The sequence below is a fragment of the Natator depressus genome, chromosome 14, assembly GCF_965152275.1.
Source record: "Natator depressus isolate rNatDep1 chromosome 14, rNatDep2.hap1, whole genome shotgun sequence".
In the NCBI taxonomy this organism is placed as follows: Eukaryota; Metazoa; Chordata; order Testudines; family Cheloniidae; genus Natator; species Natator depressus.
In genome coordinates this window covers 9,807,999-9,821,800 of record NC_134247.1, presented here as the reverse complement: position 1 = coordinate 9,821,800, position 13,802 = coordinate 9,807,999, and the positions used below count along the sequence as shown (strand labels likewise).

The 13,802-nt window shown below is 47.7% G+C and overlaps 1 protein-coding gene across 1 annotated transcript in view; it reads left to right on the top strand.

The window, feature by feature from the left end:
• RAB11FIP4 (RAB11 family interacting protein 4) overlaps positions 1-13,802 on the top strand; it is a 203,818-nt gene that overhangs the window by 88,572 nt on the left and 101,444 nt on the right. The window contains exon 3 of the mRNA XM_074971911.1: positions 3,339-3,427. Coding sequence (XP_074828012.1) covers positions 3,339-3,427 — 89 coding nt within the window. The remainder of the gene's footprint in view (positions 1-3,338; positions 3,428-13,802) is intronic.

The following is a 13,802-nucleotide window of genomic DNA, read 5'->3' as shown; positions in this document are numbered from 1 at the left end:
AGGGACCCCAGAAGGTCATCTAGTCCAACCCCCTGCTCGAAGCAGGACCAATTCCCAGTTAAATCATCCCAGCCAGGGCTTTGTCAAGCCTGACCTTAAAAACCTCTAAGGAAGGAGATTCTACCACCTCCCTAGGTAACGCATTCCAGTGTTTCACCACCCTCTTAGTGAAAAAGTTTTTCCTAATATCCAATCTAAACCTCCCCCATTGCAACTTGAGACCATTACTCCTCGTTCTGTCATCTGCTACCATTGAGAACAGTCTAGAGCCATCCTCTTTGGAACCCCCTTTCAGGTAGTTGAAAGCAGCTATCAAATCCCCCCTCATTCTTCTCTTCTGCAGACTAAACAATCCCAGCTCCCTCAGCCTCTCCTCATAAGTCATGTGCTCTAGACCCCTAATCATTTTTGTTGCCCTTCGCTGGACTCTCTCCAATTTATCCACATCCTTCTTGTAGTGAGGGGCCCAAAACTGGACACAGTACTCCAGATGAGGCCTCACCAGTGTCGAATAGAGGGGAACGATCACATCCCTCGATCTGCTGGCTATGCCCCTACTTATACATCCCAAAATGCCATTGGCCTTCTTGGCAACAAGGGCACACTGTTGACTCATATCCAGCTTCTCGTCCACTGTCACCCCTAGGTCCTTTTCCGCAGAACTGCTGCCTAGCCATTCGGTCCCTAGTCTGTAGCGGTGCATTGGATTCTTCCATCCTAAGTGCAGGACCCTGCACTTATCCTTATTGAACCTCATCAGATTTCTTTTGGCCCGATCCTCCAATTTGTCTAGGTCCTTCTGTATCCTATCCCTCCCCTCCAGCGTATCTACCACTCCTCCCAGTTTAGTATCATCTGCAAATTTGCTGAGAGTGCAATCCACACCATCCTCCAGATCATTTATGAAGATATTGAACAAAACCGGCCCCAGGACCGACCCCTGGGGCACTCCACTTGACACCGGCTGCCAACTAGACATGGAGCCATTTATCACTACCCGTTGAGCCCGACAATCTAGCCAGCTTTCTACCCACCTTATAGTGCATTCATCCAGCCCATACTTCTTTAACTTGCTGACAAGAATACTGTGGGAGACCGTGTCAAAAGCTTTGCTAAAGTCAAGAAACAATACATCCACTGCTTTCCCTTCATCCACAGAACCAGTAATCTCATCATAAAAGGCGATTAGATTAGTCAGGCATGACCTTCCCTTGGTGAATCCATGCTGACTGTTCCTGATCACTTTCCTCTCATGTAAGTGCTTCAGGATTGATTCTTTGAGGACCTGCTCCATGATTTTTCCAGGGACTGAGGTGAGGCTGACCGGCCTGTAGTTCCCAGGATCCTCCTTCTTCACTTTTTTAAAGATTGGCACTACATTAGCCTTTTTCCAGTCATCCGGGACTTCCCCCGTTCGCCACGAGTTTTCAAAGATAATGGCCAAGGGCTCTGCAATCACAGCCGCCAATTCCTTCAGCACTCTCGGATGTAACTCGTCCGGCCCCATGGACTTGTGCACGTCCAGCTTTTCTAAATAGTCCCTAACCACCTCTATCTCCACAGAGGGCTGGCCATCTCTTCCCCATTCTGTGATGCCCAGCGCAGCAGTCTGGGAGCTGACCTTGTTAGTGAAAACAGAGGCAAAAAAAGCATTGAGTACATTAGCTTTTTCCACATCCTCTGTCACTAGGTTGCCTCCCTCATTCAGTAAGGGGCCCACACTTTCCTTGGCTTTCTTCTTGTTGCCAACATACCTGAAGAAACCCTTCTTGTTACTCTTGACATCTCTTGCTAGCTGCAGCTCCAGGTGCGATTTGGCCCTCCTTATATCTTTCCTACATGCCCGAGCAATATTTTTATACTCTTCCCTGGTCATATGTCCAACCTTCCACTTCTTGTAAGCTTCTTTTTTATGTTTAAGATCCGCTAGGATTTCACCATTAAGCCAAGCTGGTCGCTTGCCATGTTTACTATTCTTTCGACTCATCGGGATGGTTTGTCCCTGTAACCTCAACAGGGATTCCTTGAAATACAGCCAGCTCTCCTGGACTCCCTTCCCCTTCATGATAGTCCCCCAGGGGATCCTACCCATCCGTTCCCTGAGGGAGTCGAAGTCTGCTTTCCTGAAGTCCAGGGTCCGTATCCTGCTGCTTACCTTTCTTCCCTGCGTCAGGATCCTGAACTCAACCAACTCATGGTCACTGCCTCCCAGATTCCCATCCACTTTTGCTTCCCCCACTAATTCTACCCGGTTTGTGAGCAGCAGGTCAAGAAAAGCGCCCCCCCTAGTTGGCTCCCCTAGCACTTGCGCCAGAAAATTGTCCCCTACGCTTTCCAAAAACTTCCTGGATTGTCTATGCACCGCTGTATTGCTCTCCCAGCAGATATCAGGAAAATTAAAGTCACCCATGAGAATCAGGGCATGCGATCTAGTAGCTTCCGTGAGTTGCCGGAAGAAAGCCTCATCCACCTCATCCCCCTGGTCCGGTGGTCTATAGCAGACTCCCACCACTACATCACTCTTGTTGCACACACTTCTAAACTTAATCCAGAGACACTCAGGTTTTTCCACAGTTTTGTACCGGAGCTCTGAGCAGTCATACTGCTCCCTTACATACAGTGCTACTCCCCCACCTTTTCTGCCCTGCCTGTCCTTCCTGAACAGTTTATAACCATCCATGACTGTACTCCAGTCATGTGAGTTATCCCACCAAGTCTCTGTTATTCCAATCACGTCATAGTTCCTTGACATCACCAGGACCTCCAGTTCTCCCTGCTTGTTTCCAAGGCTTTGTGCATTTGTATATAAGCACTTGAGATAACCTGTTGATCGCCCCTCATTCCCAGTATGAGGCAGGAGCCCTCCCCTCACAGACATTCCTGCCTGTGCTTCCTCCCGGTATCCCGCTTTCCCACAACTTCCCAAAAAGAAAACACTGCCGGGGGGGAGGGGGAACTCAGGGGAGGTACAGTTGGGAAGTGCTGGAGGGGTGTGTGTACTGGGAGGGGGTGCCTGGGAGGTGCTGGAGGTCCTCACTCTTGAGGTGGGGGGCAGCATCACTCCCTGTCAAGGTGGCAGGGCGGCTGGGGCAGGCCCAAGACCTAGTGCCAGCCATCCGTCAGTGCCTCCCTGCCTCTCCCCCTCCCCAGGACTGGGATCTGGTGGCTGCAGCGGGGGGACTAATCGGGATGCAGAGCCAGCTGCACTGGAACAAATATCCCCTCTATGGACAGGCCCTCAGTCTCCCCTCTGTCTGAGGCTTGCACATGCCTGTGCGAATGGTGAAGTAGGACAGACACAGAAGGAGCTGAATGTTTGCTTTTGCTTCTGTTGTCAGGTTGTGAAGAGTTACTGAAGGATGTGCTGGCTGTCGAAAACCCTGGGTGTCGGCACTATGAGCCGCAGTATGTGGATTACTACTACCAGGTAAGAGGTTCACTGATTTTGCCCACTAGAGGGTGCCATAAATAAACCAGCGGGCACACCCAGAGCGCACCAAGTGACTTGTGGAAAGGAGCTAGTAGGGAAAAATCTGTGCCGTGCAAGCGCTGCTGAACTACAGAAGTATAAGGGAGGAATGGATCTGGGTATAAAAGCTGGTCCACATGCAGACTTGCACCTAAATAACTGACTCGGTTACAGGTAACCGAGTTCGTTAAAGCAGCTGAATTCTTTGTGCACGCAGGCGCTCGGTAGAGTTCATTTCACCAGGAACTACTGGTGCTACACCAGGATTTGTCAGCTGCTGGGAAGCAACTGCCATCCGTGCTGTTATCGGTGGACCATCATCTGTTTGCCAGTGGGGCCAGACCCCCTAGATATACAGTCCTCTATAGGATCATACAGGTCCTGAGAATCCTTAGCTCTATAGAACCCCTGTAATTTCTAGCGCGTGTCAAAAATGCTCCAGGCAGGGGGCGGCCCGTGGTCCCGCCACCACCACTCTGAGCAGGGGGCGGCCTGAGGCCCCACCACCGCTCTTCCAGGCAGGGGGAAGCTGCGGAAGTTACGGAGGAATCCGTGACCTCCGTGAAAGACTCGCAACCTTAGGCCTGGGGTATGTTGGTAAGAAACAAGCAAATGTTTTGTGCACTGGAAGTCTGTACGGTTTAATTGCTGAAATCACCCTGATTACCTTTATTACCCAAGGGAACAATATTATTTTCCCATGGCAGAGATGAGACCTGTTGCTGTTAGGGTTGCCAACCCTCCTGGAGCCGCTAGGAATTAAAGGACATAATCTTTAATTAAAGATTAATGTGTGATGAAGCCTCCAGGAATGCATCCAACCAAAATTGGCAACCGTAGTTGCTGTGCCTGTGAAGCATCTGTTAAATGATCTCGTCTGTCTCAGCAAGGGTGCGTTCTGCCAGCGTTTTGAAGAGCAGGTCAGTTCCCCTTACTGGAGGGGCCACTTACAGTCAGAAGATAGGAACGGAACTGTCTTTGAAGCACTCTCTAGTGATGTTAGAGGTTATGCTGGAAGGGAATCCTCTTTCAGAACGAGGCTCTATCTACATAAAGACAAGTGCAACGCCAACCCACCGCATCAAACGATCGGTGTAGCAGCAGGATCCAATTTAGCAGTGGATGAACTTCCAATGTCTGGAAGTTCTGCTTAAATAAGCTGTCCCCCATCCCAACTGCCCCCAAATGTATCTACTTATTCAAACCAGAGCTGGAAGAGTTCTAAATATCCATGGGTGTATTCCAATAGTCATACCAATAATGTGCTTACCCCTTCATCTATACACACCTTCTCTGAGGAGTCAAAGGGTAATTCACTGTCCAAGCCCTGCTGATCTTTGGTGTCTCTGCTCAAATGGCCACAGTAGAGGTCAGAGATGATGGCTGTTATTTGGGATCTAACTACCTGCCAACTGGGTACAGGTCTGAGACCAGCACCTCATTTCACACAGGCTGCCAAAAAGTCATTGGACGGTAATGACAGTCATTACCTCCTAAGGTGGAGCGCAATTCAAACCACTGGCATAAATGTTCTGTATTCCTTTATCAATCCCTTGAGCTTTCCAGGCCCATGGTCCCCAAGTTTAACAATTTTGCTGCTTTGTGGATAATCTCACATGGATCAATGCAACCTCCTCAAATATCCTGCAACTGGAGCATTTATTTCTTCCTCATATGTTTTATTTCATTTTTAATCTTTTTAATACCATATCACAGTGAATGCCCCAAAATACTATAGACCAACACAGTATTGGCATCATAAATCATGCAGGAAGGAGAATATTTGCCAGTATATTCTAGGTCCTTTGTCTGGATACTGAAAACGGAGCAAGCAAACCAACACCATGGTGGGAGGAAGAGTCAGAGCTATATTAAAATAAACACAACAGTGCAGCTGTTCCTTCTGACGGTCTGAAATATACATCAAATGCATTGAAGGGAATTTATGTTGTCTTTCTGATAAATTGTATAGCCAAAGTCCCCACCACTCATGGTCGTTAACCATTTGTATGTTACTTCTTGTGGAAGTTGAGGTGTTAATCTAGGTGTCCACCTTGAGTTGCTACATTCTGCCAAAAATTCCCTTTTGCCCTTTATGTTACAGTCTTCTGGTACAGTCTTCTCCCTCACTTCCCCTCCTAAAGCCTGTTTTACGGTCAACCCCAGGAGAGGGGAAACTGAGGCCAGTGACGGGCCTGAAGTCAGACCAGGAAAGTCCCTGCTACACTATCCAGAAATTCTTTAAAAAGTGCCCAGAAGGTGAGTTCTCCCGGACTGAGTCCTGCTGCCTCTGCATCCTCCTTCCCGTTCGTGCAGCTTCGTCCCACAGCGTATTGCTCTGCGTTGGAGCTGAAGACACATAAAAGGTCTGTAGCACCTAAGGGCACAGCCACCCTGCTTTACGAAGCAGTAACTTGGAACCTTCCTCCAAATAAATTACTTGACCTTCAGCCCCAGAATTTGTCTGCACTGGAGTTGGATCGTCGCCTCCTAGACATGTATCAGGGCTCTGAGCACTTAGTGGCGACCCTGGCGAATTCGGGACCCCACGGTTCATCGCCGTTGCAGGTCCACCTGGCGGTAGCCACGCAGGACACTGGAGGTACACAGTGCTCAAGCGTATTTCCCTCGGTGTTGTCTAACCAGGCTGGTCTCATCCTCACCTGGGTTTTAGAGAGAAGTCTCCCATCAGTGTGCTGTTACCCGGTCAGCTCCACCAGTGGTATCCACCGTGGCAGTGCTTGTGTAGACAGGAGACAGGCATTTTTACCGTTTTGTCCTCGAAGCTTACTCTGCGCAAGGTTAGGCAACAGAGTGAGAAAATGCGAAAGCCCTGTGTACACTACAGTTTCTGCTATTGCCAGCACTGGTGGAGTGCAATAGTGCTGAATTATGGGCCATAATTTACCAGTGTCGACGCAACCTGGGGTGCAAGTGTGTGAAAGCAACAATACCTCTGAGGGGGAAACTAGGCTGTAAAAGAGTGGGGACTGATGGTATTGTGGGATGAACTCTTGGGCCTGATTCAATGTTGGCCTGTCCTTGTGTGCTTCAGAACAGCCAGCCTGGGCCAGACCTATGATCCGTCTAGTCCAGTTTCCTGTCTCTGACACTGGTCAACACCTGATGCTTCAGCAGAAGGTGCAGAGAAATTCTCAGTAGGCAGGCGTAGGATGATCTGCCCCCCTGAGGAGTATCATCCTAACCCTGATACTTAGTGATTGGCTGAAACCCTGAAGTATGAGGTTTTGTATCCCTTCCAAAACTGTTTTCTTTACATTTTTCTTTTTTTAGTATTTATCATTATAACTCTAGACATGTTTGTTCTCCATATAAATAGCCCATCCCTCTTTGCCACTTACCAAGTTCTTGGCCTCAAGGACATCCTGTGGCAATGCGTTTCACAGTCTAATTAAGCACTGTATGAAAACATTCTTTGTTTTGTCAGTTTTGAAGTTGCCGCTTTTCAGTTTCATTGACTATCCCCTTGCTCTTGTGTTATGAGACATCGATAATAGAAGACCCTAATTTACCTTCTCTGTAGCGTGCATTATTTTGTACACTTCTACAATGTCCCCTCTAATTCATCTCATCTCTAAAGAAAACATTCCCAGTCTTTTCAATTGTTCTTCATATGTGAGTTTTGCAGGCCCCTAATCATTCTCATTACCCTTCTCTGAACCCCATCTAATTCTGCAATATTCTTGTGAAATGGGGTGACTAGTACTCAGAGAGTTAGGATTGGAGGGGGTTGACAGCCCTAGCAAGGGTTAGGGTTCAGGCTGGTTGGGTTCCCTAGGTTAGGCCTGGGGCTGGAACGGGGTAAGGTTAGGGTGAACCCTAAGCTGTTTACGCTAAAGGCCTGTAGATTGATGGGTTAGAGTTTAGTCGCATAGGGAACACCACGGCTACGTTCGAGGTTGGAGCTAGTACAGGGTGCTGGGGTTAGGTTAGGGTTGGAGCCATTAAACGTACCAGATATGGGTTGCAGTCACTTAGGGTTGCAGCAGGCTGGAGTTAGAGCCTGAAGGTGGCTCTGGTCTACAATTAGCACTACAGCTGGTAAGTGGCCTTGGGCTAGTGTTAGGCCTGGAGCCAGTAGGTGGAGCCAAGCTAGCATTATGGTTGGAGCAGACGGGTGGCCCTGGGCTAGGGGAGGGGTTGGTAAAGGGCCCTTTGCTAGGGTTAGGATTGGAGCCCGTGGGAGGTTCGTAGAGGTGCAGCACAGAATCTCACCCTGGGAGTCTTTCCACTGCCTTCTGCGGTTTGGGATCAGTTCCCATATGGACAGAGAAGGAGAGCACAGTGTGTTTCCCTCCCAGTTAGTAATCTGCATTGCTTCCTCCAAGAGCCTAGTTCCAAGGTTCCCTTGCATTCATGTTTTCTAGAGCAGAAATCAATACTTCCCAGGCAGACTGTGATGAGATTTGTTTTCTTCCATTTAATGAGCTGTCGAGGTTGATTGATTTGCAAGGATTTTCGTTATGTAGGAATTTTCCCTTGGTGGGTTCATATAACAGCCCAAAGCAGCATCTGCACAGGGCCCTGAAGAATGAGAGGACATTGCAGGGCTCAGGGGCTTGCAGGGCAAAGCCGAGTACATGCTTAGTCTTAGCACTTCTGAGGTTTACCTAAACCAGAGACACCCCCTACGTTGTTGGGCCCAAATCCTCTGCTTGGTTGCCATCACCTGATGCTGGGCCACAAAGGCTTCGTCCGCCCAACCTTCCCTGGAGAGATGAACGCGTGGGCCACCCCCTTTGCGGTGCTGCACAAACCACCTCTGCTGTTTGTGAAGACTGACCCCACCTCCATCTTCCCTTGTGCAGTGGAACTGTCCTGAGTCATCTGCCCAGGGACCCCCAATGACTGCGGACATGGGGGCAGGATTTGAGCCATAATGTTGGTTAGAGTAGGGCAGAGTTGTTGGGACTTATTTGTATTATTGTTTCTTTATGCTGAATAAGAATAACGGTTCGTTTCCTATGTGGGCAGCGTAAGAGTGAGGACGTCCTTACCTCTTCATTTCCTTGCTTCTCAAGCTGCTTGGTTTTGTAACTGATTAGACTGATGGTGACCTTACCTGGTATCCTGAGCCGGATTCCTTGTCTTGAGATAGATGCTGGGCAGACACTATGAAAGGACAACTCAGAAATGAAAAGCAGGGGGCTTCCTCAGACCTGTACCACTGCCATGGGGACATCTGAAGGCAAGCGAAGTGCTCTTTAAGCATTGCATTCTCAGCCTTGGGACTGCCGGAGTGCTGCTGTGACATACTCCATTCAAAGCACTGCTGAAAAGGGATTTCTCTGCCTTCTAGAAGACCGCAGTCCTGATACTCAGACTCAGCTGCAAAATGTAACATTCCTGCTAGCTAGCGGCTGGAAGAGGCCTGGGAAGAAAGTTACCTTTGCTGCTAAGTCTTCTTGGAGCTCAAGTTGCAAAGATGCTGTACTCAGATCCTTGATTCAGACCTTAGTGTGAACAGATTGCACCTGGATTGGGGAAAAAATGCACTCACCCAGGTTCAAAATTGGCTCCTTTTTGTAATGCTGTTATGGAAACTTTGCTGGCAGTACTGGGAGGGCCCAGAGTGTTTCCCAAGCACCTGTTGCATAGACAGTGGGCTAGATTCACCTTCAGCGGAATCCAAGCGCCCGCCTGCCTGCCCCTCCCCGCCCCGTGACAGAAAGTCTGTGTGGGAAAAGGACATCGTGGCACAAGCTGCTCACCACCCCCATCTGTCAGAGGACTCAGCTGGCAGAGCCTTGTCCAGCGGGGCAGAAGAAGAGAGACTAATTTGAAGCGCTCTTGGAACTGCACTTTGTAAGTGCAATTTAGAAAATGTTCACTAGATGTCAGCATAAGACTGAAGAAAGGCCGGTGAGTGAGCACCTCTGCTTCCTCCACTCTCGTAATGACACCTAGCTGCTGCTATTGGGGCTTTCAGTCCCCCAAAGAAGAGAAGATAAAACAAGTTACTTTTGATGTGCACAGGGATCCAGGCTTATCAGCAACAGCAAGAGTTTCATGCCCAGTTCCCTATGAAAATGTACTGGCTCCTGACAGGTGGCCTGGTTCCTTAGTGAACGCAAAATCTTGGTGATGTCAGCAATTATACAGGTACCTCTCACTGCCTCCACTGAGAGTTGCCCATCTAATTTTCTTTGCACCCTCCTATCTGCATCCCACGTCTAACTCTCAGGGGTGCAGTTAGGGGAAGGAGCAAGAGGCAGGATGCATGAGCTCTGCAGCTACATTGAGGAGGAACAGAAACAGGATAGTAAGAAGCTGGGGCATGAGACATGCCCCCTTTATTCCACCCAGAGAGTTGCACTTATGCTAACCCTGGTGTTCAGCTTGCTTCTTTGTTGTGATGCTGACTCAGGGGTTTAAACGCCTGGTCTTGGGGGAGGAAGGAGGAAAAATAATACCCTGGCATCACAAGTTCCCTTCTCAAACACTACCAGGGTGTTGCCTTGCCCCCTCCTCCCAAGTGCCCACTCTGCACAGAGATGCCCAGCTTCAGCGCAAAGGTGGCCGTGTGAGAGGAGTTGGAGGCGGCGCTGAGAAGGAGGGTGGCAGATGCCGGAGCTTGAGAGATGCACCGAGCCAGGGGTGTGCACAGGTTGAGACAGACAGGGAGGAAGAAACCGCTGCGCATCCAGCCTTTAATCCCAGCCAGTCGGGTGCAATTCATGTGACCTGATATTTAAAATCCCCAGGTATCAAGGGTTTTATTGCGGTTCATTTGACACCTTCTAAAATGGTCCCTTTTCCCATTAACAGTGACGGCGTTTCAGGGTTTGTCTGAGGAACGTGGGCTATCGTTTGCGTGAAAACAGAACAAAAAATGTTAAACTTTAGAACTTTTAAAAATTGTGTTAAATGTGCAATTTTAAACATAGCATCTTTCAACGTGCAAATGATCATTTCACAGGGCTTTTTCACCGGGGAAAAAACACTGTAGTCATGAAATGGCCTCGACTGGGAGGATGGGCGACATTTCATGCACACACAAAAATGTCCTCCGGTAGTAGACCCAGTCCTGTTTTCTATGTCTCACTCGTTAGCCATTAACAACATTTGATTGTCATAAGGACAGAACCACTGAAGTCTCTGTGTAAAGGAAGAGGAGGAGTTCAGAGACCAGTGTTTGGTGTTGGTACTTGTCCTGGTATTTGAGATTTGGGGTAGGTTATGTTGTGGTTAACATAACACAAGAGGGTTCTTTTGACTAAATACAATCTGGCAATATCTGATTCCGGGATGGTGCACTGTCTGCAGTGGAGTTCTGATGGGTTACAACTAGCTGTTGTACCCCACTCTAAGAGCTTGGTCCCGTTGACTTCAGTGAGCTTTTGGGTCAGGCCCTGAAGGAGTGAGTTATTCCCATGGAGATACAGTGGTTCCCTGTTATTACCTTTTGTAGATGAAGCTTTTCCAAGGAAGAGAGAGGAAGGGCGGTCCAGTGCTCAGAGCACTAGCCTAGATTGGAAAGTGCAGGGTTCAGTTCCCTACTTCACCATATACTTCCTGCGGGACCTTGGGCAAGTCACTTAGCCTCTCTGTGCCTTAGTTCAACATCTGTAAAATGGAGATAATAACACAGTCCTGCCTCACAGGGATGTTGAGAATAAATACATTAGATGGTGTGGCGCTCAGATCCGATGGTGATAGGGGTCATGTAAGTACCTAAGAAAATTAAATGCATATAAGGAAACAGAGCTTTTTATATATGCTAGAGTAAGGTACTATGGGTCTGATTCTCACATACACTAAGACCCCATTACATTTACATTGACACCCACTTAAAAGTCCATTTACACTGCCAGAGAGATGTAGCGTGCATAAGAACAGCCATATTGGGTCAGCCCAGTGGTCCATCTAGCCTAGTATCCTGTCTTCTGGCAGTGGCCAATGCCAGGTGCTTCAGAGAGAATGAACAGAACAGGCAATCATCAAGTGATCCATTCCCTGTCGCCCAGTGCCAGCATTTGGCAATCAGAAGCTTTGCCATCTTGGCTAATAGCCATGGATGGACCTATCCTCCAGGAACTTTTCTAATTCTTTTTGAACCCAGTTATACTCTTGGCCCTTACAACATCCCCTGGCAATGAGTTCCACTGGTTGACGGTGTGTTAAGGTCTTAGTGTAACTGAGAATTCAGGTCTACATATTTTTAACCCAGGAGGAAAACAGGAAGTCAGTAGGTATTGATTTTTGGTACACCACTCCATTCAAAAATAATAAAGACCCTCTCTCCTCAAAAGAAAAGGAGTACTTGTGGCACCTTAGAGACTAACAAATTTATTTGAGCATAAGCTTTCGTGAGCTACAGCTCACTTCATCGGATGCATTCATTTTTTTCCACTGAATGCATCCGATGAAGTGAGCTGTAGCTCACGAAAGCTTATGCTCAAATAAATTTGTTAGTCTCTAAGGTGCCACAAATACTCCGTTTTTTTTTTGCAGATACAGACTAACACGGCTGCTACTCTGAAATCTCTCCTCCAAGCAGCTCCAGGGCTTTCCGGTAAAACTAGAAGTGCTAAGTGTTATTATAGCCAAAATCTGTCTTTAAGAGCAGAATGTAAATGCTCTGAGAGTTTGCTAGAAATTAGGTTATCAACCCTTCAGTTTCTTTCCCAGTGTTTGTGTGGCTGTGGGTTCAGAACCTGCTGTTCTTACTCAAATTTGAAGTCAGTGAGAAATGTCTTGAGTAAGCACTGCAGAATTTGGCCATGGTGAGCATCCACTAGGGTCTCAAAGCCATAGGTCCTCTTTTCATTGGTGGACATTTGAAAAGGGGAGAGCCCACTGCTAAAAATGCAATAAGAGAGCTGTGGTTTAGCTTTTGTTTTGTAGAAACTCATTGACCAAGTTTTTCAAATCCGAACAAGGGGTAACTTGGATCCATTTTATCAGACCCACCCAAAGCTTTGGGGGGAGAGGTGTTGAGATGCAAGTCTTGGGCTTTGTCAGATCTTTGCAATAAGAAAATGAAAGTTTTTGATTTTTGCAAAACATTGCCAGTCATGTTCGGGTTTTGCAAGAACAGAGGGGGCTTGGATCCAGCTTCCATATTATCCAGGTACCAGGAGGAGGAGTTGGATGAAAGGTTCTATGTCTCATTACCACTGACATCAGGCATTGGTGCAAGCATCTGAAAAGCTTCTTGAGAGGAGCCAGAAGACTTAACATGAAAATAAGCAAGCAGTTGTCTTCTCATCCAGCATCAATACACAAATACTGTATGTGAACCTCTCCTTTCTTGGGGAAATGCAAGATATGGCAGCAGTACCGTTTCTATTTTAAATACGATTAAATGGGGCAGTTCAGTGGGCTCTCTTTGTTTTGTTATTTACAGTGCTGGATTTGGAGTGTTGGCCATTTCCTTGCTGCTCTAGACTGTAAATACAATAGTCAATCCTCCTCTTAACAAGGTATGGGCTGATTGTTGTGTGTCAAAAGAATGAGCCGCCTTTTCAGTCCAGAATGTAATCACCAGCTTGCCAAGGGACTAATTATACAGTACGAACAGTAGAAAAATTGTTGAAACATGACAAATAAATTGTGTTTGCCTCTGGGATGGAGCTTGGCATACCAGTTGATTTGCTCCTTGGAAAATATTTTCAGTAGCAATTAGAGGTTCCCCACTGATTTCTGAGGCTGGAAATGGCTGCCTGATGGGTATTTGCTGACACCCAGCTCAAGAGAGAGAGGGACCCAACGTGCTGGAAAGACATTAGGGTCTGGATGGGTTTTTTTTTCAGTGGTCTGTAGGAGGAACAAATGTAGCGCTTTGAGACACAGCTGGAATGAGAAGAGTGTGGGTGTCCATTTGCACAGCCTGGGCTGCCTTTCTCTATTTATTGAAAATAAATAGGGGGGGAAACCAGGAAAGAGTTAGACTCACTCTTCAGGCCACCTGTGTATCCAACAGGTCCTTCTGTTTTTATTATCCTCCACCTTTCTTGAGTGAATCTCTGTTTCTTCTTCAGGAGGTGTCTACACTAACGGTTTATCCCAGTGGTCACGGGGTGTGCTGCCAACTTGGATGTTTTAAATATCTGCCAGCTTTGGAAAGTGGGTAAAATCGTCATCTTGATATCTTGAGTCCCTTGCCAGGACATTTTCATGTCCCTTACTGTTAGCATTTAGCTTGGGGTTTCCAGCACCTTTCTTTTGGACAGGGAACAAGGCCTGGAAGTATTGCCATTAGCTCAACCTCTGGTCTATTACTGGTCAGCCAGGATGCTGGAACCCAACATCCCATCTCTGATTGGCAAAGGCTTCACCTCCCAACTCATCTGAAGCTCACTCTGGAATC